A 23,266-nucleotide genomic window follows, 5' to 3' on the forward strand; every position below is an offset into this window, starting at 1 on the left:
GAAGGGGTCCCCACGGCCATCTAGTCCAACCCTGCTTAGAAACCTCCAGGGAAGGAGAGTCCACCGCCTCTTGTGAACATCTGTTCCACTGTCAAACAGCTCTTCCTGCTGTTGAGTCAGAAACACTTATTGTCTCGTATTTTTTGCTCCATAAGACACACTTTTTTCTTCCTAAAAAGTAAGGGGAAATGTCTGTGCGTCTTATGGAGCGAATGCGTGGTCCCTGCAGCCGAATTGCCCAGGGGCAAAAAGCAGATCGTGCTTTTTTCTTTTCTTTTTTTGAAAGAGGGAAGGGGGTGGTGAAACAAGGCCGCTGATCAGCAAGCGATCAGGAGGGGAGATAAGGGACTCTAGCGATAAAGGAGGCTGCCTGCAAGGGGGGAGGGGAAAGCCCTTGGATTCTCAGGATTTTTGCATTGGGTCACCCCAAATTCACCATCAGATCACATAGCATGTCCAGGGCTACAGCCTGCACCAAAAGAAACACGCACTCACTGTTTTGTGGGGCTGCAATGGAGCAAAAATGTGGTTACAAAGCACGGATCCACATGGATCTTCAGGGTTTTTGCACTGGGCTACCCCAAACTCACCGTCAGATCACATGTCTGTGGCCACAGCATGAACCACAAAAATGCCACAGAATATTTTTTTTGCCTTGTTTTCCTCCTCTAAAAACTAGGTGCGTCTTATGGTCAGGTGCGTCCTATGGCACAAAAAAATACAGTGATTTGAAGCCATGGGTTCGAATCCTGCCCTCCAGAGCAGGAGAAACAAGCTTCCTCTGTCTTCCGTGTGCTGGCCCTTCAGAGTTTTGAAGGCAGCTAGCATAGCTCCTCTTTCCCAGGCTCAACATACCCATCTCCTTCAACCATTCCTAATACGTCTTGGTTTCCAGAGCCTTGGTCCTCCTGGTTTCCCTCCTTCCGGCTTGTCCATAACCACCTTAAACTGAGGCACCCAGAACCTCAGCTGCGGCCTGACCAAGGCAGAAAAGAGCAATGCTCTTTCTTCCGTTGATCTCAAGACCCTTGACTTTTCTCGACGCAGCCTGGAATCACATTCGCCTTTGTAGCTGCTGCAGCACGAGCTCAAAGGGGGAGACAGTCCCAGCCCCCAGTCCTGGGGGGTTACAGCCCCCAGTCTGCAGGCCACTGCTCTCCCTCGGCCTCCCCATAGGCTATGCCCTTCAGGGTGGGGGGAGCCCTGCAAAACCTCCCTCCACCCTCAGCTCTCCCCCTGCCTCCCAATTCATTCCCTGTGGGCTGGGGGGGGGGCGTTCCTCAGTCCTGCCCCACAGAGAACCCACAGAGACCTGCTTTCCACTTTTCCTTTATTGGGCAAGACAAAAGCAGGGGCAGAGTTGCTTCTGGGAGGGGGGTGGCAGCAGATGGCTGTGGGCAGGTGAGGAGGGGGCTCATCGAAGCCAAAGCAAGCAGGTGGGGGGGGGGCGGAATGGAGTCCATGGGGGGTCCACATAAGTCTTTGAACTAGTCTTCTCCAGCCCTTGCTGTGGGCAGAGAGGGGTCCTCGCCCTCCTCTCTGGAATCTGCTCGGGGGGCCTGGCTGCCACCTGCGGAAAGACAAGCAGTGATTTATTTGGGGGGGGGGCTGGAATAGGACTGAGATCACCCAGGGGGTGGGAGGGAAGAGGAAACCCACCTGCTCTGGGATCCCAGGTTGATTCCGCGGGGAGTTTGGCCTCAACAGATGGCGTCTCCTAGAAGCAGAGACTCGCTGAGCAAAAAGCCCCCAAGCCCCCTTCTCTTCCGCCCCCAAGCCCCACCTGCCCACAGGTGTGTTACCTGCCCTGCGGGCCAGCTCTCCTCTTCCAAGGCGGATGTGCCATTGAACCCAGAGTATGGGGCTGAGTCAGGTGCTGGCGGAGGGTCTGCGAAGGGGAGAGGGGGCTGAAGAGTCTGGTCTCGCTGCCGTCCAACCTTCCCGCCCCCCAAGAAAAAGGCACGCGCCAATTCGGCACCCCACCTAGGGCTGGATTTACGTACAGTGGTACCTCTGGGTGCGGACGGGATCTGTTCCGGAGCCCCGTTCGCAACCTGAAAGGAACGCAACCCGCGTCTGCGCATGCGCGGGTCGTGATTCGCTGCTTCTGCACATGCGCGTGACGTCATTTTGTGCGTCTGCGCATGCGCGAGCGGCAAAACCCGGAAGTAACCCTTTCCGGTGCTTCAGGACGCAACCTGAAAACGCACAACCTGAAGCAAACGTAACAAGAGGTATGACTGTATAAGCTAAACAAGCTATACTTGGGGCCCCACTCTTTTGGGGAGCCCCAAAAAAACTAAAGGAAAAAAACAACTGGATGTACATTTACAAAATATAAGATAAAAAGCTTTTTACTTGGATAAAATACATATTTTGTTATGTGCAAGTGGCTTGAGATCCCTATGAGGTCCACAAATGACCAGATAGCATCTATTCAACACAAAAAAACAGCGACAATTTGTTGTGAACAAAGGACAGCTGGACACAGAAAGGGCCCCGTTACCTTCAAGAGCTGAGGGCCACATCAGACCTAAATCTGGCCCTGAGAAAACAAGAATCTCTGTCTATTTGGCTGGCTGGGTCTCCAGCCAGTTTTGGCCAGCGAAGGTTCTCCTGAGAAACAGCGGAAGAGCTTGCAGGATCCGGCCCTTTCTACTCCAGCATCCTGCAAGCAATGTGGACTTTTTGCACTGCACTGCCCCCTACGTGGGGGGTGGGAATGGTTTCTGACCTGTCGCAGGATCCTTTCCCAGTGGGGGAGCCACAAACTCGCATCCATCCACGGCTTCAGGAGGACCGGTCGTGGGGAGCCCTCCGAGATCTGGGCCCCGGAAGGAGGCAAGGTCCCTGGCCTCAGCGTGGGGCAGGGCTTCCTCAGGGGGGCTGCCGAGCGGAGAAGCTGCCCCCCGGGCAGAGGACCCCGCTGAGCCCGTTTCCGTGGGGAGGCTGTGGGGCACGTGGGCTGGAGGTGGGGACTTTGCCCGGGGGGTGCTGCCCAGGGGGGGCGACTCCATGCCATCACTGTGGCCGATCCAGGGGGTCCCTTCTGCCCCATGCGGGGCGAAAGGGGGCTGGGGGCCAGACTCTGCTGGCAGACTGTAGGGTGGGGGTCCCCTGAGCGCCTCCGGGGGGGCCAAGGCCTCAGCAAGCGGCTGGGTCCTGGCAGGGTCCCCTGAGTCCAGCAGGGCAGGTGCCAGGAGTGGGGTCGGGCTCCCCCCAGGCGGGGAGGTGGCGAGGGGGGTCCTGCTCTCCAGGGCCGGAGGTGGGGGGCTTCTGGGCTCAGGGTCCTGGTTCCTGGCAGGTGGGGTTTTGGGGAGACGGGGGCTGGGAAGAGGGGCCGCCTGTGGGGAGCGAGGGGAGGGCAAGAAGTCTCCGGACGGGCGCCTGGCAGGGGCAGGATCCGGCCCCCGGAAGATGTAGGCCGATTCCGTCAGGCTGCGCTGGTGGCGGAGGAAAGGGCGTCGCGGCGGTCCTGATCCGAGGGGAAAAGAGACACAAAATTATAGGTTTGCCATGTGTCCTTGTTTTCTGCGACACATCCTCTTTTTCCGGGGCAAAATTTCTGTCTGGGTGGATTTTTAAAATTTGCCCAAATCTCTCCAGCTAGACTTTTTGGATGAGACATAACTGGGGGTTGAAGACTTGCTTTCCTCTTCTCCCCCCGCAACAGATCACAGCCTCTCTAGCAGGCACCCCCAAACCTGCCCTCCAGATGTTTTGGGACTACAAAGCCCATCATCCCTGACTGCTGGGGTCCTGTTAGCTAGGGATGATGGGAGTTGGAGTGCCAAAACATCTGGAGGGCCGAGTTTGGGGGTGCCTGCTCTGTATTGAAAACGAGAGTCTTCACAGCGTCCTCTTTTGCTCTTTAAAATACGGCAACCCAAAACTTTCTGGAAAGATTTCCGGCCGGGTGCTGGGCAGATGCGGTGGGGGAAAGTACCGTATTTTTCGCTCTATAGGACGCACTTTTCCCCTCCAAAAATGAAGGGGAAATGTGTGTGCGTCCTATGGAGCGAATGCAGGCTCCTTGGCTTCAGCGATAGCAACGGGAAGCCTCCGAAGCGCAGAGGGAGCACTCCCTCCGCGCTCCGGAGGCTTCGCGTTACTTTCGCTGAAGCCTGGAGAGCGAGAGGGGTCAGTGCGCACCGACCCCTCTCGCTCTCCAGGTTTCAGGGATAGCCGCCTGAAGCCTTTGGAGCGCAGCGGGACCTTGCGCTGCGCTCCAAAGGCTTCGGGGTTAGCTGCGCAAAGCCTCTGCAGGGCAGTGGGGTGAAGGCACCCGCTGCCCTGCGGAGGCTTGAAAGGCTGTCCCCGAAGCCAGAACAGCGAGATGGGGTGCTGCGCAGCGTCTCGTTGTTCTAGCTTGGGGATGTGGGGCTTTATGGGGAAACCCCGGGCTTCCCCCTTCAGCCCCGACACTGATTTGATTCAGAATATTTTTTACTTGTTTTCCTCCTCTAAAAACTAGGTGCGTCCTTTGCTCGGGTGCGTCCTATAGAGTGAAAAATACGGTATTTTCTGCCTCCTAAGCGAAACGTGTTTTCTGGCTTAAATTAAGCAAGAGGGAGATTTCACAGATGAGGAAGAGCTGCGACTTGCAGAGGCGGCCAAGGCTGCCACTTTCGGTTCAAAGCAGGAAAGTTGTTTTTTTAATTATTGGATTGGAGCAAGAGGATCGGGAGAACCAGTAGCAGCCAGAAAGGAGACAGGCAGCAGCCCCTGTGGATCTTCCCCACCCCACTATTTTCCTGGTCCCTAAGCCGGAGCCATAGGATTGCAGGGTTGAAAGGGAACCCCAGAGGCCATCTAGTCCAACCCGCTGCAACGCAGGAATCCCAGCCAAAGGATCCCAGACAGACGGCCTCCCCCCCAGCCACAGACGCCAGCTTGGCATTTCGCACCCAACTCTCGACGCATTTTTGCAGCCCCCACCGCCCCCTCCGTTCAAGGTAGTGCCAGGACCTCCCTCCCTCCCCTTTGTAAGGAAGCGCCCCAATAAAGTTGGGGGGTCCCCCACTCACCTGGCCGGCCTCCCATGGGAGAAGGCGACTCTGGGGCCCCCACCGCCGAGCCGGAGCGTTCCCTCTGGTGGAAGAAGTCTCGGGGGTCGTGGGGGCGCTGCGAGGCCAGCGCAGCCGCCTCCTGCGGGAAGGAGGAGAAGAGGACTGGCTGGGGGGGCCTTGCAGGGAGGGGGCCAATGCAGGATCTGGCCCATGGAGGAGGAGGAGCCCGGGGGCCACAGGAGGAGAGGCGGGTGCCTGGGTGCCCCGCGGAAGCCAGCTAGGCCCCCCCTGGAAGCCCCTCTTCCGCCTTGCAGAAGGACAGAAAGAGCCTGCAGGATCAGGCCAGAGACTCATCCAGCCCAGAATCCGGGTTTCAGAAGGGCCAAATAAGGGACCCGACTGCGAAAGCTGCCAACAGAATCAGCACCAGAGCAAGTCTCTCCTCCGGTGCTTTCCAATTCAGAAGCATTCTGTGTCATTTTAGGGAGTGAAACTTATTTTTTTGCAATTTTTCTTTCACTGAGGGATCTTAAAATAGATGTTTTCGGGAATTAGGAATTCAAATTTGCCATTACTTTTGCGACTGGGCAATATTTAGCTTGGTATGTCGATGTCTGATGAAGAGGCACGTAAACTGCTTTTGGAAAACCAAAGAGTTTTAATCTTAACCTTCTGAAAATGCCAATGAATGCTTAATAATAATAATAATAAATATTAATTTATAATATGATTACAAGTACTTGGTGATCGTTTTTAACGAATCCTATGCAACTGTATCTGCATTTTACCTGCTCAGCAAAACTAAAATACATTCATTTTAGCAAAATAACTTTTGAATTCCTAAGTCACGTTACAATTTTTGAGCACCCTTATTTTGGGACAGTGAAAAAATTCAACGCGCCCTCCTGTGGGAGGGAGTGCCACAGGCAAACTATGCGCTTTTATCCACCCTGAATCTTCAGCAAAAGGGAGACAAAATCCCGGCCTGCCCCGTCCACTCACAGTGGCCTTCTCAGCGGAGCCGCTCAGGGGTCCCCGTTCTGCCAGCGCCTTCTCTCGCTCTTGCTGCTGCTGCTCCTGTTTGGGGGAGACAGGGGGTCAGGGGGGGGCCAAGGGTCTCCTGCCCAACAGGAAAACCCTCTCTCCCCCCATTGGAGGAGATGTCACCTGTGGGATTCCTGCCTGCCAGTTGCTAAACCCCACCTGTTGATCATGCAGCCGCACTCTGGACCTCTGGGGTCACCTTCCTGCCCCATGGAAGAGGCCAGGCTTAACCCCCCCTGGGCCTCCACCCTCCCCATGGAAGCTGAGGCAGCAATCGGCTGTGCACACGGGTGCGGATTCTGCCGCAGTCTGACTCACCCATCGGGCTTGCTCCCTCCTGCGCTCCTCTGCCTCCTGCTGGGCCTGTTGTTTCCTGCAGGAAAATGAGGGGTTTTGGGGGGCGTAAATTCAGCAGAGCCATTGTGGCTTGACGCCACTGCTAGCCTTATTCTCTGTAAATTTCCCCAAATCCTCTCCTCAGGAAATTCAGGCCATCACTGCCTCCTGCAGCAGGGAGTTCCACAGTCCAACTGCACTGTGTTCCACCTCCATCCCCGCCAATACCAGGGTGGGAGTGAGGCATTCCCAAAGTAAAAGAGGGATTGGACTCTGATAATAAGAATACACACAGAGGCTTGAACCAGCAAGACTCTCGGAAGAGTGCGTATAATAATAATTCCTCTCCACCCTTGGCCCAGGTCGTTTTATTCACAAAAGAACTTTTACACAGTGTTCGTAAGAACCAATCAGATTTCCTCTGAGCATTTCAAAAAACCACGTGGGACAAAGTCAGATCAGAAGAAATTCTTTTAACTACAAAGAGCTGATTTCCTACTTGAGCATTCAGAGTAAATAAAAGAGGACTAAAGAAATGCATTTAGGAAACTCCAGTGGTCATAAACGGGAGTAAACCAGAGAGGAAGGATGGTAAGGAGACACCGTATTTTTTGCTCTATAAGACGCATTTTCCCCCTCCGAAAAGGTAAGGGGAAATGTGTGTGCGTCTTATGGAGCGAATGCAGGCGGGAGGCTCTGCTCAGCGCTCCCTTTAAAGAGCCGTGTGGAGCGTGTGTGTGGCTCTTGGGGCTTTTCCCCGAGGAGGAAGAAGGGCGCAGCTCTTGGGGGAACCTTAGCCGTGCGCAGCCCCTCCCGGGCAGGGGGTGGAGGCTCCCCTTGCCTGGGAGAGGCTGAGCGCGGCCCAGCAAGAAGCCAGGACAGCCAGCGGGATCGCTGCCCAGAAAAAGCCCTCAAGAAAACCCCAGAAAAGCCCCCAAGAGCCGCGCTCCCTTTAAAGAGCGCGCAGCTCTTGCGGGAAGTGGGGGCAAAGCCAGAAGGCTTGCTTTCGCTGAAGCCAGGAGGGCAAGAGGGAATGGTGTGCACCGATTCCGCTTGCTCTCCTGGCTTCAGGGATAGCCCCGCAAAGCCTCCTGAGCGAAGAGGGAGGAGCGCTTTGCGTTGCTTTCTTGTTTTCCTCCCCTAAAAACTAGGTGCGTCTTATGGTCCAGTGTGTCTAATGGAGCGAAAAATACGGTATTTCCCAGTAGTGATGTATGGAAGTGAGAGCTGGACCATAAAGAAGGCTGATGGCCGAAGAATGGATGCTTTTGAATTCTGGTGCTGGAGGAGACTCTGGAGAGTCCCATGGACTGCAAGAAGATCCAACCTCTCCATTCTGAAGGAAATCAGCCCTGACAGATCCTGAAGCTGAGGCTCCAAGACTTTGGCCACCTCATGAGAAGAGAAGACTCCCTGGAAAAGACCCTGATGTTGGGAAAGATGGAGGGCACAAGGAGAAGGGGACGACAGAGGACGAGATGGTGGGACAGTGTTCTCAAAGCTACCAGCATGAGGGAGGCAGTGGAAGACAGGAGGGCCTGGCGTGCTCTGGTCCAGGGGGTCACGAAGAGTCGGACACAACTAAACGACTAAACAACAAGAAGATTAACACAACCAAGGATGGGCACATCGAAGAAACTGCCTACTATCTTTTATGGCCCAGGATGGCTGGTGCAGCAGCCGGCAACTGTGTCCGACACCTGTCTGTCAGGTGTAGAGAAAGCAAAGATGTAGAGGCTTGTGGGATTTGATCAGAAATGATTGTCAATGAATCAAACCCAGTCAACGCTGTGCTTTCATCGCGGACACAATGGCTTGCTCCATATTTCATAATTCCTCATAGCAATCCCACCTGACCACTACATGGGAGAGCCCCCGTTTCCCTGCAGCCCCCCCAGAGCCCCCACCTCTGCTCCTGGACCAGCTGCTCCTTCTCCTGCACCCGGCGCTCCCTCTCGGCCGCCTCCCGACGCTCCTCCTCCATGCGCTGCCGTTCCCAGCGCCGCCGCTCCTCCTGCGCCCGGCGGCGCTCCTCTTCCCGCCTCTGCTCCTCTTCCCTCTGGGGGGCGCAAGCAGCTGTGTGGTCAGGGCAGGCCGGGCAGAAAAGGCCACCCCAACCCCCCCTGGCAGCTGGGTTTGCCCTGCCCCTGTGCCAGGGGTGCCCTTCTCACCTCCGCCTGCGCCCAGAAGGAGTCCCTCTTGGTACGGAGGATCTCCAGCGCTGGGTTGGTCTTCTTGTAGTTGGTGCCCTGGGGGAAAGAACCGGCGGAGAGGCAGTGCGGCACAGTGGTTAGAGCACCAGGCTAGGACCCAAGAGAAACCAGGGTTCATTTCTCCACTCGGAGGGGATTTGAATCCTGCTTGGTGGCCGGCCATTACCCCTCAGCCTAACCCACCTCTCAGGGTTGTCGTGCGGATTAAATAGAATCGAAGGATTAGAAGGGACCCCAAGAGTCATCTAGTCCAACCCCCTGCAATCTTGGGTTGGACTAGATGATCCTTGGTGTCCCTTTTAACTCTGCAATTCTTTGATGCAAGGGATGCGTCTGGATGCCAAGGGGCCACAATGTGCGCCAGGGAGAGGCGACCTGCCCATCCCCCGGCCGCTGGCACACACAGGCCATTTGGAAACCCCTTCTCTCCTGGGTGCTCCAGGCTCCCCCAGCTGCCGGGCCCGATCCCCTGGGGCGCTGGCTGCCCCTCCCCACCCGAGGGACCCCCCCGGCTCCTCCTTACCACCAGCTCCTGAGGGTCACCCAGCGGCACCTTCTTCGCGGCCTCGGGACCTCCTGGCGGGGCAGCCAGGGGCAGCGAGTGCCTCAGCCCCTCCTGGGTCACCTCCTCCGCTCGGGACGCCTTCACCACCAGGCGGGCTTCCTGCAGGGGGGAGCAGAGGGGAAGCACTGGGCACTCTCACCTGGGGCTGGGGGGGCACACAGCATCAGCCACAATCCCCAAATGCACATCCAGGCCTCCATTGCCAGGGATTGGGGCCAGGGGAAACTGCCGGAGAAGGAGGCAGCCCAGCGAGAAGAGAGCAGGGAAAAGGGGCAGGGAAGGTGGCAGTGCCCGTGAGCATGTGCAGAGTGTGTTCCTTGCAGGACCAAAACTGATGGGTTCAAATTTCGAGAAAGGAGATTCCGGCTCAATATTAAAAACGTTCCGATGGTAAGAGACGGTGGAACAGACTCCTTCAGAAGGTGGTGGGTTCTCCTTCGTTGAAGAGGATGGAGAGCCATGTCAGAGGTGCCTTAGTTGCGATTCCTGGAGGCTGGACTAGATGCCCCCTGGGGGTCCCTCTGAACTCTACGATTCTCTTAGGAAGCATGAGGCGGCAAAGGGGAGCCTTTGCCCAGCCAGCGCATTCTAACTCATGATCCTTCTCCCCCCCCCCCAACACTTTGGGAATGCCTAGACCAGGGGTCAGCAAACTTTTTCAGCAGGGGGCCGGTCCACTATCCCTCAGAGCTTGTGGGGGGCCAGACTATATTTTGAAAAAAATATATTAATTAATTCCCATGCCCCACAAATAACCCAGAGATGAATTTTAAATAAAAGGGCACATTCTACTCATGTAAAAACATGCTGATTCCCGGACTAAGATTCCCAGATTTAGAAGGCGACTGGGCCGGATCTGACCCCCGGGCCTTCGTTTGCCTACCCCTGGCCTAGAAGGTGTGGCGTGAGAGGGGCCATGGGGGGGCCCCCCACCTCCCTCTTGCCATTGAGCCTGCCAATTCCCCAAGCCCTTCCCGCCCAGACAGTTGCCGGGGCGATAGAGGGAGAGTCTGGGATGGCAGCCTGGGAGAAAACTCATTCCAGCCTCAGATTCCTGGAATGTAGAGCCTCTTGGGAACCAGATGTTTGCAGCTGGGTCCCTTCCGGCTGCTGCGAGGAGGAAGCCTGGGAGGCAAAGCTGGGGGGGGGCAGGGAGAGGGAAGAGAGAGCAAGGAGCTGGAGGAGCAGCTGTCTCCTCTTGAGGATCAAAAAGGGGGCAAGGCCTTCCCCCTTCCCACACTCCCAGGGTGGGGGTCAGGATCCTCAATAATAATAATAATAATAATAATAATAATATTTTATTTATATCCCGCCCTCCCCAGCCGAAGCCGGGCTCAGAGCGGCTAACAACAGTAAGATAATAAAACATTCTAAAATGATTTCATTATAAAATCAGTTCAAATCAAATTAATGGCAACCATTGGGCTAGAGTTCTGTGAGGATTGCCAAAGGAGGGGGTCAGGCTGTGCCCTGGCCAAAGGCCTGGTGGAACAGCTCTGTCTTGCAGGCCCTGTGGAAAGATGTCAAGTCCCGCAGGGCCCTGGTCTCTTGTGACAGAGCATTCCACCAGATTGGGGCCACAGCCGAAAAAGCCCTGGCTCTGGTTGAGGCCAGCCTAACCTCCCTGTGGCCCGGGACCTCCAAGATGTTTTTGTTTGCAGACCGTAAGGTCTTCTGTGGGACATACCAGGAGAGGCGGTCCCGTAGGTACGAGGGTCCTAGGCCGTATAGGGCTTTAAAGGTTAAAACCAGCACCTTAAACCTGATCCTGTACTCCACCGGGAGCCAGTGCAGCTGGTATAGCACCAGGTGAATGTGATCTCGCAGTGAAGACCCCGTAAGGAGTCTCGCTGCAGCATTCTGCACCCTCTGGAGTTTCTGGGTCAGTCTCAAGGGCAGCCGCACATAGAGTGAGTTACAATAATCCAGTCTGGAGGTGAGCGTCGCGTGGATCACAGTGGCTAGGTCAGGGCGAGAGAGGTAAGGAGCCAACTGCTTAATCCGGCGGAGATGGAAAAATGCCACCTTTGCTGTGGATGCAACCTGCACCTCCATGGAAAAGGAGGCGTTGAAGGTTACACCCAAGCTCTTGACAGAAGGCACTGGCACTATTTGCGCCCCCACAAGAGATGGGAGTTGGCCCCCCAACCCCATGTCCTCCCAACCCAGCCACAGGACCTCTGTCTTCGAAGGATTTAGCTTCAACCGGCTCCCACGTAACCATCCAGCCACAGCTTCCAAGCACCTGATCAGTGTGTCTGGGGCCGAGTCAGGATGGCCATCCATCAGCAGATAGAGTTGAGTGTCATCGGCATACTGATGGCAGCCCAGCCCAAAACTCCGGACAAGCTGGGCGAGGGGCGCATAAAGCGAGGGACTTGTCCAAAACTGACTCTGGCAGGCAGCGAGGGGGGCAGGCAGGGAGGTCTGGGGCAGCCCCTTCCTCGCTCCCCACCCAGGGGAAACGGCCATTTCCGATGGATGCTGGCGGCTCACCTTGAAAAAGGCTCGGATGGCCGGCAGGTGCCCAGCACAGGCCTGCTTCTGCTGCTCCGAGACCTTCTCGCCAACCTGGTGCCAAAGAGAAGGGGCAGAAGTTCAGACACCTTTCCCCGAAGGCCCTCGGGCAAAGCAGCGGGATTTAAAGAGAGAGGGCCCCAAATCTAGGGAGCTGGCCTGCCGCCTGCAGTGCCGCTGCCCAGACCGAGAAATTCCTGGCAAGGCAGGGAAGGGAAAGAAGGGGGCTCTGCTTCGCCCAGAGGAAGGCGGGCGTAGGAAGAGGGGTTTCTGCATCCACAGCGGGTTGGGCTGGATGGCCTTTGAGATTCCCGTCATAAAATCCAGGACATTTTGGATCAGGAAAGGGCTAAGCAGTTTGGGCCACTAATGGCTCTGAAATGCTTCTGAATGCCAATTGCTGGAAATTGCAAGAGGGAAAAGTTCCTCTTGTGCTTGGATCCTGCTCACGGGTTTCCCTTGGGGGCGCCTGGAATCCGATGTGTGGAATCCGATGGCAACCGCGAAGGGGGGCGTGCACTCTGCACATGCCCGTTAGCCCTGTTCCTCCGCAGAGGAGATCATTTGGAGGTTGACCCCTTTGCAAAATTCACCGCTGGGGTTTCCGAAGACCCTGGCGCTTGGCAGAAGAGCGGGCAGCAAGAGGAGGAGCCAGATAAGGAGGTTCCTGGGTCTTGTGTGGCTCTCTTCCAGGAGACACCCCCCCCCCTCCCAGGAGCCTGGCAGGAAGTAGCAAGTAGGGTGGGGGGGTTGTCACCCCTGGGAGTCCAGCCAGATCCCAGCAACCACCCCCCACAACCCACCCCCCAGTCTCTGAGCCCACTGGGGAGGAGAGCGGCTTTGCGGTTCCCCCGATGTAGGCAGAGGCTGTGCACGGGAACGGGGAAACGTGGGAAGAGCCTGCCGGATCAGGCCCACGGAGGACCAGCCGGTCCAGGATCCTGTCCTCACAGTGGCCAACCAGATGGGAAACTTGCAGGCAAACAGGATCTGGGCCCAAGGGCAACCCTCTCCCCTCCTCTGTTTCCTGTGGCAAGGAGTTCCATAGTCTAACTGCGTGAAGAAGTCTTGGTCATCAGCATACTGCTCACCCCAAGGAACGCCAACTATAGGGGGCGGAAGGGGCTTCAGTCCTCTCAATATTTCTGGGCAGGGGGCCGAGCCCTCCCAATATTGAGGGGGCCGCCATCCTACGCTGTCCCTGGGTGAGCGCTGGCATGCCGGGCAGGGTCGGGATGGGTCACGTGACGCTGGGCCCCCTCAATGTGGGGGGCACGTTGGCGCCCCTGGCTCACCCTGAACACTCCAGTCATTTATTCACAAGCTTAAAAGCCCTTTTTCTGTGTGGCCCCTCTTTGCAAGGGGGACCCACATGCCCTCCTGCAGAAGACCCCCTGGAAGTGCCCAGGCAGCCCCCCGGCTCACCCAGCTGATGAGGACCACGTGCTGCTGCCCCGTGGCGGCATCTGGGAGGCGGCAGAGGCCGTACATGACGCTGCCGCTCTGGAAGCGCCTGGCCAGCTCATTGGGACCCCCGGCTGGAAAGGGAGGTGGGGGGGGGGAGAGGGAAGGAGCAAACGTCAAAATCACCTTCACATCTTTCCATAGTTCAACCACGCTCAATTACGGAATTTCAGAAATGTAACAAAAGTAGCCAGAAGCAAATGAAAACATCCCAAGAAGTATACATGCTTTGTGAGCCTCATTTGAGATACATGTAACAAATAATTATACAATATAAATGAAACAATAACGTTAAAAATACAGAAAAGTCAATACCGGTAACGGCAAAAATTAAGCACCTGCAAGATTAAATCTTGATCCCAACAAGAACAAAAAAACAACCCTCAGCAATGCCCCATCCCAAGAGACACCGGCATCCTGAACAACAGGTCCTGCGGAACTCACTGCCTCTAGAAGGAGAAGAAAGGGCAGGATTGCTGAGCAGGCCCTGGGGCCTCCCTGCCACAATGGAGGGCCAGAGGTGCTGGCTCCAAGGTGGCTCCGGGAGCTCTGCAAAGGTTTGCACCTGCTGGCCCCCGCCAGAGGCAACCCAGCGCAGCCCGGGTCCAGGGCCAGGGCCTTGCAGAGAAGTCCCTGAGAGACGGCGTCCCTGGTCCCTACACGGGAGAAGAGCCACGGGTTGCAGAATTATCCAGGGGCTTCGAAGTCTTACCTCCAGAGTCCAGGAGCTTCAGCTCGTTGGCTTTATCGTAGGAAAAGAGGGCCCTGGGCAGGAGACAGAAAGAAGGATGTCCCATTATAGAAGCACAGAATCGCAGAATTGGAAGGGAGCTCCGAGGGTCTGTGTGTGTGGTTTGGGAGCTGCACGGTCAGGGAAAACCCAGTGCTGTCCAGGGTTGTAAAGACAGCGGAGAGAATAACTGGGTGCACTCTTCCCACCTTGGATCAAATCTACGCTTCCAGGCAGTGCCATAAGAAAGCGGCAGAGATAGCGCAGGATAGTGCGCACCCCGGAAATGATCTCTTTCAGCTTCTACCTTCTGGAAGAAGGTCCAGGGTTATAAAGACTAGGACTAGCCGCCTGAGAAACAGTTTCTACCCAAATGCGATTTTGGTTTTAAACGCAGTGTATGGTAGTCTCTAGGGACGCGGGTGGCGCTGTGGCTTAAACCAGAGCCCAGGGCTTGCCGATCAGAAGGTTGGCAGTTCGAATCCCCGTGACGGGGTGAGCTTCAGTTCTTCGGTCCCTGCTCCTGCCAATCTAGCAGTTCGAAAGCATGTCAAAGTGCAAGTAGATAAATAAGTACCACTCCAGCGGGAAAGTAAACGGCGTTTCCATGCGCTGCTCTGGTTCGCCAGAAGTGGCTTAGTCATGCTGACCACATGACCCGGAAGCTGTACGCCGGCTCCCTCGGCCAGTAAAGTGAGATGAGCGCCGCAACCCCAGAGCCGGCCACGACTGGACCTTCCGGTCAGGGGTCCCTTTACCTTTACATACAGTGGTACCTCTGGTTGTGAATGGGATCCGTTCCGGAGGCCCGTTCGCAACATGAAAAGAGCGCAACCTGGAGCGGCGCATTTGCGCACGCATGGGTTGTGACTTGCCTCTTCTGCGCATGCGTGTGATGTCATTTCGCGCTTCCGCGCATGTGCGGGCGACAAAACCCGGAAGTAACCCTTTCCGCTACTTCTGGGTCGCCACGGGACGCAACCTGAAAGAACGTAACATGAAGTGGACGTAACATGAGGTATGACTGTAGATAATTTAGGAAGATGAAAAATTGCAGAAGAATTGATATGCAGTTGAAAATAAATTTGATAGGATGCGTGGAAGGGACGGGGGGGGCAGTCAGGCGATTCAGAGTAATCTCAATAATTAAGATTGGGAACTGTTTTGGTTGTATGTTTATATTTCGGAAAATCAAATAAAAATTAATTCCAAGAAGGAGAAGAAGAAACGAATGACAAAAGACGGACAAATCCATGGAGGGGATCCGGCTACTAACAGCTCCTAGCTGCCACGATGGCTGGGCTCTACCTCCATGGTCAAAGGCAGCAAGGCTTTGGAAAGTCAGCTGCTGGAACCACAGGAGGGGAGAGGGGTCTTGTGTGCGAATCCTGCTTGGGGCTTCCCCTGGGGGCCTCTGCTTGGCCTCAGTGAGAAGAGGGGGCCGGATCCATGCGCCTATGTGCCTCCTAAGGCAGCCACAGATGGAGCCCAGGAGGGGAGGGGGAGGCAGCGAGCAAAGTCTCAAGGAGCTTTGGGTATCCAAACAATCTGGCAGCGGAAATCCTTTCTCAAGCAGCACATCGTTAATGTACGGAATGCATCGCAGGAGGATGTCGCAAGGCTTGCTGGCCGACAGTCTTGCAAAAGGATGCGCCCATTGCGGAGAGGAGAGGCCGCAGCCGGAGCCAGGATAGCTTGGGGGCCCACCATGCTCCGAAATGGTCTCCCCCAGGGATTGTAGGAAAAGACCTGCCAAGGAAATTCAGAAATATCTCCATGTATGAGACAACGGCGGCAAGAGTCTTAATAGCACAAGGATGGAAGAACGAGGAAATCCCCACCAAAGAACTGTGGCAAGAGAAACGGATGGATTACGCAGAATTGACGAAACTGACACACAATCTACGTGACAAGGACAACTGTGACTTTAAAGAAGAATAGGAACCTTTTACAAAGTACTTAAAGAAACAACATAATGAACTGTATTATTGTATTTTAATATTTTGTTGGAAGCCGCCCAGAGTGGCTGGGGAAGCCCAGCCAGATGGGCAGGGTATAAATAATAAATTATTATTATTATTATTATTATTATTATTATTATTATTATTAACTGGACTCCTTGGCAGGTTTGGAATAAACATACACAATTTTTTTTATTGGTAACATATTGATAGATTAATGACGGAACTTTACAATTTTATAATATGCAGAGAATAAAATGTGCTGAGAAACCAGAGAGAGGGGATGAGGGAAGTCTGGGGGGGGAGGGTTCCCCCCCCCTTTTAGGGGAGGGGGGAGGGGGAAAATGGGGGGGAATGAGGATGATGTATTTTTGATAAATTGTTCTGTTGAAATTCCTAACCCACCTCGCAGGGTCGTTGTGGGGATTAAGTGAGAAGGGGGAGACCCATGCACTTCATTAATTAAGCCAACCAATTAACTGCCCCCTCCCCCGCCCTGACTTCCTATAGGTCTCTGCCGAGGGAGCAGCCCCTCCCCCTTCCAGCATCTGGACCTGAATGAGAGGAAATACATCCTCTCCAGAACAATCCCCCCCCCAGGAGCACAATGGGGCAGGCAGGGGGGCAGGGGAAGCCCAGCAGGCCTGCCTGGTCTCTGGAAGGAGCCACGAGGGATGCAGCCCCCCCCCCGGGAAGCCCCTCTCCCCAGGTCCAGGCCCTGGTCTGGGCACACAGTTGCCTCCCAGCCCCCTCCCAGGAGAAAAACGGTGGGGCAGAAGACCCATAAGGAAAGATGGAGGCATTTGGGGCTGTTTGGCTCAGGGGGAAGGCCAGAAGAGGAGCATGGACAGAGCGCAGAGAGAAAAAGGCTTCCCAGAACTGGTGCACGTCCCATGAAGCTGGAGGTTGGGCGATTCAGGACAGGAGAAAATCCTTCTTCGTGCAGCACAAGGTTAACCTGTGGAACTCCCTGCCACAAGCGGCAAGGATGGCTTTAAAAGAGAATTAGACCAATTCATGGAGGAGGAGAGGGCTAAAAACAAAAAACAAAAACAACTTACTCCTTAACTTAAAGAAAACAAAAGAGATTATTGTGGACTTTAAGAAGTGTAAACTGAATATTCAGCCACTTATTGTTGAGGGGAAGTGCGTGGAACAAGTCTCGGTGTTTCGATTTCTGGGAATGGAGTTGAGAGATGACCTAACCTGGGGAGAGAACAGCAAAGACCTGATGAAGAGAGCACAGCAGAGGTTATATTGTCTGAGAATCCTCTGGAAAAACAATCTCTCAAAGGACCTGTTGATGGCATTTTACCATTGCATTGTGGAGAGAGTATTAACTTATGGTCTGTGTGTGTGGTTTGGGAGCTGCACGGCCAGGGAAAAAACAATGCTGTCCAGGGTTGTAAAGACTGCAGAGAGAATTATTGGGTGCACTCTTCCCACCTTAGATCAAATCTACGCTTCCAGGTGCCATAAGAAAGCGGCAGAGATAGCGCAGGATAGTGCGCACCCCGGAAATGATCTCTTTCAGCTTCTGCCTTCTGGAAAAAGGTACAGGGTTATAAAGACCAGGACTAGCCGCCTGAGAAACAGTTTCTACCCAAATGCAATTCTGGTTCCAAATGCAGTATAAGGAGTCTCTATATATTGTATTTTAAAATGGGGTTTCAGAGTTTTTAGGGGTTTTTGAATGTCTTACGTAGATTTTTCAATTTCATTGTTCTGTATGGGACAGTCCCATGGACTGCAAGAAGATCAGACCCCTCCATTCCGAAGGAAATCAGCCCTGAGTGCTCACTGGAAGGACAGATCCTGAAGCTGAGGCTCCAAGACTTTGGCCACCTCATGAGAAGAGAAGACTCCCTGGAAAAGACCCTGATGTTGGGGAAGATGGAGGGCACAAGAAGAAGGGGACGACAGAGGACGAGATGGTGGGACAGTGTTCTCGAAGCGACCAGCATGAGTTTGACCAATGTGCGGGAGGCAGTGGAAGACAGGAGGGCCTGGCGTGCTCTGGTCCAGGGGGTCATGAAGAGGCGGACACGACTAAAATCGTATTGTATGGATGGCTCCTAGCCAGGATGTCTGCCTCCACTGTGATGCTTCTGAATGCCCGTTCCTGGCAACCCCAGGAGGGAAGGGGGCTCTTGTGTCCGAATCTTGCTTACGGGTTCCCCATCTGGTCGGCCCCTGTGAGAACAGGATGCTGCACTAGGTGGGCCCCTGGCCTGTTCCAGCTGGTTAATCTTCTCTTCTCCACTGACTGAGACACCCCCCCCCCCCGCCCCAGATCCTTCCCCCCCTACTGTGGGGCTGGGCCCCACTGCTGGCCACAACCCCCCCCTCCCCGCCACAGTTCCTACTGCCAGCAATAACTCTGCATCTGGGTGCAGCCTCCCCTTCAGGGCATCAGGGTGAGGTGATGGGGCTGGCAGCGGATGAAAGGCTTTCCGGCACCTTCTGCCAGCCCCCCTGCGGCCCTCCTTCCCTGTCTGCACCGGATCCTGTTACAGCCTGCACACCCAGCCCAGGCACTCAGACACGAAACATTCGGGGAAGAAGGGGAGGGCACGGGAGCCAGAGGCTGAGCTCTGCCACTTAAGACATCCAGCGTGACTGTGTCGCGCTGGGACCTGGGTTCAAATCTGCTCACTGAGGGTTGTTGTGGGGATGGAGAACGGCGCATGCCACCTTCAGCTCTTTTCAATAGGTAAATAAGACGTGTGTCACGGATGCTGCAATGGGAGGGGGGCTTGGCTGACGCCCCTCTTCTGGCTGAGGCAGGATGAAGCCTCAAACGAAAGGCTAAAAGGGGCTTGGAGCCCCCCCAGCTGGCCAGAAGCGGGGGCAAGGACACCGCTGCCCTCTGGTCTGCCTAGGAAGATCGTTCTTCCGAGAGCAAGCGGGATTCGGCCCTTAGGGAAGAATCCAGCTTCTCGGAGGAAAAAGGGGGGCATTGCAAGGGCGCCGCAAGCCCCCAAAAACGTCAGGAGGAAGATCCTGAGGGCAGGTTCCCAGCAGAGCCAAAGAGCGGTCTCTCCGCCACCTCAAACGCCAGTGATCCAACTGGTCCAGGATCCTGTTCTCACGGGGAGCCAACTAGATGTCCCCATCAGAAAACCCCAAGCAGGATTTGAACTAGGCACCAAATGCCTCGAAGGGGCCATTGCGATCCTGAATGCCCCCTATGTTGGCACCCCACAAGGCCAGACCGCCTGCCTGCCGCCACCTGGGACACAAAGCCAGAGGCAGCAGGCCCAGGGGTTCCCTCAGCACGCTCCGAAGGGAAAGGCATTCTGCACATGCTCAGGGATGCTCTTTTCTGAGCGCTCCCAACAGGGCTGGCAGCCTGAGCTCTGAAGGGCACGTCCAGATCTCTCAGGTCGGTGGGAGGAGGCAAGGCAGGTCGGCTGGTCCTTGCCAGAAAGTGGGCAGTCCACCCTCACAGAGACCCAGAGAAGCCCCTGCCCTCCTCAGGAGAGGCACAGCCACACACCTGAGGAACACCTGTCCGGGCAGGTAAGGCAAGCCTTCTTTTGTTGCTGAGAACCAGAGCCAGCCTGGCTGGATTCCACCGCTAAGAACTTCCTGGTGGGGGTTCCAGTTGCCTCCACCTGGGCAGCCCATAGCAAATAAGAAGAAGAATAATTTATTCTTTGTACCCCACCCATCGGACTGGGTCTCTCCCTCTCCCCCCAAGCCCAGCCCCATTCTGAAGCTGAGCCTTGGTCTAGGGCTGCCCTTTCCCTCCCCAAAGATTCCCACCCCCTTTCACTGGCATGGGGGGTGAGTATCTGCAGACAGGCAGCGCTGCCTCCCCCAGGGCAGAAAGGAGAGGACTCCACGCGCAACATGCGCTCACATGCGCAGGCAAACACAGTGCCTCTGCCTGGAGGCCTCAGGAGAGGCAAGCGGGTGGAGGGCAAAGCCAGCACGATGCCGCTGTGGGGGACCCGGGTTCGAATCCCCCACTCTGCCAGGAAGCTCACTGGGTGACCTTGGGAGCTGTCCCTGCCTCTCAGCCTAGCCTACCTCTCAGGATTGTTGTTAGGATTTTATTATTTTTTTAAATAATTTTTGTTGAGTGATTTTATGTTACAAAAAACAATACAGCCATACTACCACTAAATATAATGAAGAAATAAAAATTACATACATCAATATTTAGTTTGTTATTTACCGTCTTATTTCCTCCCAAACATTCCATACAAAAACACACGTATGTGCAGACACCCGCACACAAAATGATAATAATGAAAGTAAATATTTTCCCCCCTTTCATCTTCCAAAATCTTTTCTTCAACTTTGACTTCCTGCCAAGTCCCTTTGCATACATTTTCTCTTACAATTGAATCTACACAAAACAATAAATCTTTCTATGTAAATTTTCCAATACATTCTGAAAGCATAATAATAAATCCTTAATTGTTGTCCGCCTCCTTTTAGTTCCTTTATCACTCGAATGCTAAACTATTCTTGTACAGTATTTTTGAACATCTCTTCTATAACCATCCCATTTCCCCGCAAATTTTTGCTTTGAGTTTCGTCTGAGTTTACTAGTCAGTTGAGCCGTCTGGGGTTGTTGTTCGGATTAATTGGGGGCGGGGGGAGAACCATGTATTACCCCTGGAGCTCCTTGGAGTAAAAGGGGGGGCACAAATGCAAGACACATATAAATTTAGGACCCAGGAGCCCCAGAAGACCTCGCACTGCGACCCCCAAAAACGAGGTGGCAAAAGGGAGCATCTTTGCTCCAGCTGCAGAAACCACCTCCTCCACGTCTCCTGCCAGCCTCCCCCCCCCCCCCAATTCCCATCACTCCCCAGGATTATATAACTGTGCTGCCTGGAGGACATGAGACTGATCTGGCCTGATCCAGCTGCCTCTCCCCTTGGTTTCTGCAGGTTGGACAAGAAGTCCAAAATCCACAGCCGTTTCATAACCCGTGTCCTTCTCGCCCTCCCCACAGCCAGCCCCACGGCCCCATCTCCTCCAGGGACGTCCTTGGAGGCAGGATTAAGCCAGAGCCGGCTGGGAAGGGAAGAGTTAAGCAGCCGCCAGGTGAGGGCAGGTGGCCAGCCGGGATTAATCACCTGGTGACAAAGAGCACCTGACATTTACCCAAAACAAGAGGTGCCAGGAGTCCTTGAGGGGCCTGATCCTGAGAGGGGGGTGGGGAAGGCCCAGTGGGGGGTATGTGTGTGCTCCTGGCCCCGGGTGCAAAAGGGTCCAGGGATCTATAAGGCGCCCACCAACATCTGAGGCAAAATGCACCCCCTAATTCAGGTGAGTAAAACGGAATTGGTTGAACTGGCTGTGGGCAGGATATCTAGGCAGTCAGGGCAGGTGGGGGGTCCCGGATGACCCAGATAAGGCTCCCCATGGCTACTAGCCACAGGGCTCTGTTGGGCTAAGATCCTGCTTTCTGGTTCCCCAGACACCACCCTGAGAAGGACAAGATCCTGGCACAGATGGGCCCTTAGGCAAGCCTGCACTGGCAATGCCATCCCCATGCAAGATGGCACCTTCCCCAAGGACTGAATCCTGCCCATCCCTGGCAGCCTGGCGTGGGGCTCCCTCTTCCTCGCCCAGCAGCCTCAATTCCCCCCTTCCCATTCGGGGGGGGGGGGGGGAGGACCAAGGAGCAGCCATGACACTCTGACCTTCCTCTGTTTGGGGTTTGTTTGCGATTTCAGGTCATTTAGCCAAGATGCCACTGCAGCCTTTTGCCAACCTATGGGAGCCTCCCAGACACTTTGGACTACAACTCCCATCACCCCTGACCCACACTGGTTGGGGCTGGACTAGATGGTCCTTGGGGATCCCTTCCAGCCCTGCCATGCTACGATTCTGGGATGGGAGGTTCCAAAACTCCTGGAGGGCACCTGGTTGGCAAACGCTGGCGAAGGAGCCCCGGCCTAAGGCGAGGCTGGGGCACAGGCTGCCTTTGCTGAGTCCCCGTTGGACGGGTCTTTGGGGCGACCCCCAGCTGCCTTCCATGGAGGGGGCGGCCTTGCCTCCTCCTCCCCGTTCTTGGAGGGGGAGTGTAGGGCCCCGATCCCAGGGGGCAACCTCAGCAGCCCCGCCTTTCTGGAGCTGCTGGGGGGCGTGCAAGTCTCCCGTCGGGGCTCCCGGCTTCCTCTCGTCCCGAAAGGCTCCCCATGGCTGCCTGGCAGCGGCTGGGCACCCAACGGGCCTGCGCCTGGCGGCGTCCTTCTTTCTCAGGGCGGGCTGGCACCCAGAGGGGCGCCCTGGGAAGCCCCCCTCCTCCTCCCCAGCCGCCCCCCGACGTGGGTCCCGCGGGGCTTCTCCCGACGCCCCCCTGCGCCCCCCACTCACTCACCAGCTGGCGGCCGCTCTCCCGCTCGCCACGTCGCCCTTGGCAGCTAGCAGCGCCAGGCTGTGCTTCTCCAGGTTGACGCCGCCGCTGCCCATCTCGACGACCCCCGACGGCGCCCCACAGACGGCCGGCCGGACTCCCCGCGCGGCGGCAGCCAGGGAAGGACCTCCCTCCCCCCCAGCCCCGCCCCAGCCCCAGCCCACCGGGGGAGGGACCGGATCGGAGCTTCCCTTTGGCCCGCCCCGTCGGGGCGCAGGAGGAGAAGCAGCCGGGAATCTCTGCCAGGCGGGTCCCGTCCTCGGGTGCCACCGCCGCCTTTGCCGCCTGCCCCCTCGAGGGTGGGGCAGTGGAGTAGCTGCCCCAGCCTTGCTTTCCAGCTGAGCCTCAGCCCCCTGGACGTGGCGCCCACGGGAGATGCGTGGATTTTGCCCGCGCCTCGGCTCTGGGTTCCAGTTCATAAAGTCTCAATAATGGCCGAGCTGGAAGGGATCCCAGGGGTCATCTAGTCTGACCCCCTGCAAGCAGGAGTCAAGATGATGCACGAGGAGCGCAAAGGGTGATTGTGCTCCTGATACACATCCGTCGCGATTCAGCCGCTTGCCGTCCGCGTGAAGGGCGTGGGCGTGGAGGGCGGTGCGCACGTGAAGTCCTGCATACGGTGGTCCTTTGTTCTGCTATTCCTGCACTCCGCAGGGGGTTAGACTAGATGACCGCTGGGTACCTTCCAGCTCTACGATTCTATGATTTGTGTAAGGAAGAAGACTCTGATGTGATAGGTGAGCTTGCAAAGCCCACCCCCCACCAGTGCCGAATTTAAGTAAAGTATAAGCTAAACAAGCCCTAGCTTAAGGCCCCACTCTCTTGGGGCCCCCCCCAAAAAAAAAAATTAAAAGGAAAAAACCCGGACGTACATTTCCAAAACATAAGATAAAAAACAAATAAAATAAAACCTACACACAGCGACAGTGTTTTGTGTTGTGTAGGCTCCTGTGATGTAAGTCATGGGCCCCGCCTGCTAGCCTGCTCCCTAAAATATCCCTGGTTTGCTCCTTTCTATATTTAGGGTGCCGACATTCTGCCTGGA

At 55.6% G+C, this 23,266-nt stretch overlaps 1 protein-coding gene across 3 annotated transcripts; it reads right to left on the minus strand.

Moving 5' to 3' along the window:
- Positions 1 to 1,313: 1,313 nt before the first annotated feature.
- LOC310657564 (drebrin-like protein) lies at positions 1,314 to 22,347 on the minus strand. Of its 3 annotated transcripts, none has more exons than XM_083398402.1 (14): positions 22,186 to 22,347; positions 13,861 to 13,913; positions 13,110 to 13,222; positions 11,664 to 11,738; positions 9,126 to 9,266; positions 8,561 to 8,638; positions 8,297 to 8,448; positions 6,372 to 6,426; positions 6,012 to 6,086; positions 5,028 to 5,148; positions 2,735 to 3,475; positions 1,803 to 1,888; positions 1,660 to 1,717; positions 1,314 to 1,570 (listed from the first exon to the last, which is right to left on the minus strand). In XM_083398402.1, exons 1-14 carry the CDS (start codon positions 22,275 to 22,277, stop codon positions 1,488 to 1,490), a joined length of 1,923 nt encoding a protein of 640 aa, XP_083254528.1. In that variant the 5' UTR covers positions 22,278 to 22,347; the 3' UTR covers positions 1,314 to 1,487. The 3 variants fall into 3 exon arrangements, with proteins under 3 accessions (XP_083254528.1, XP_083254529.1, XP_083254530.1); XM_083398403.1 differs by having other exon boundaries at positions 13,861 to 15,627; positions 22,186 to 22,324; XM_083398404.1 differs by lacking the exon at positions 6,012 to 6,086.
- Positions 22,348 to 23,266: the final 919 nt, after the last annotated feature.

The sequence above is a fragment of the Podarcis tiliguerta genome (assembly GCF_965153285.1).
Source record: "Podarcis tiliguerta genome assembly, chromosome: 9".
NCBI lineage: Eukaryota > Metazoa > Chordata > Lepidosauria > Squamata > Lacertidae > Podarcis > Podarcis tiliguerta.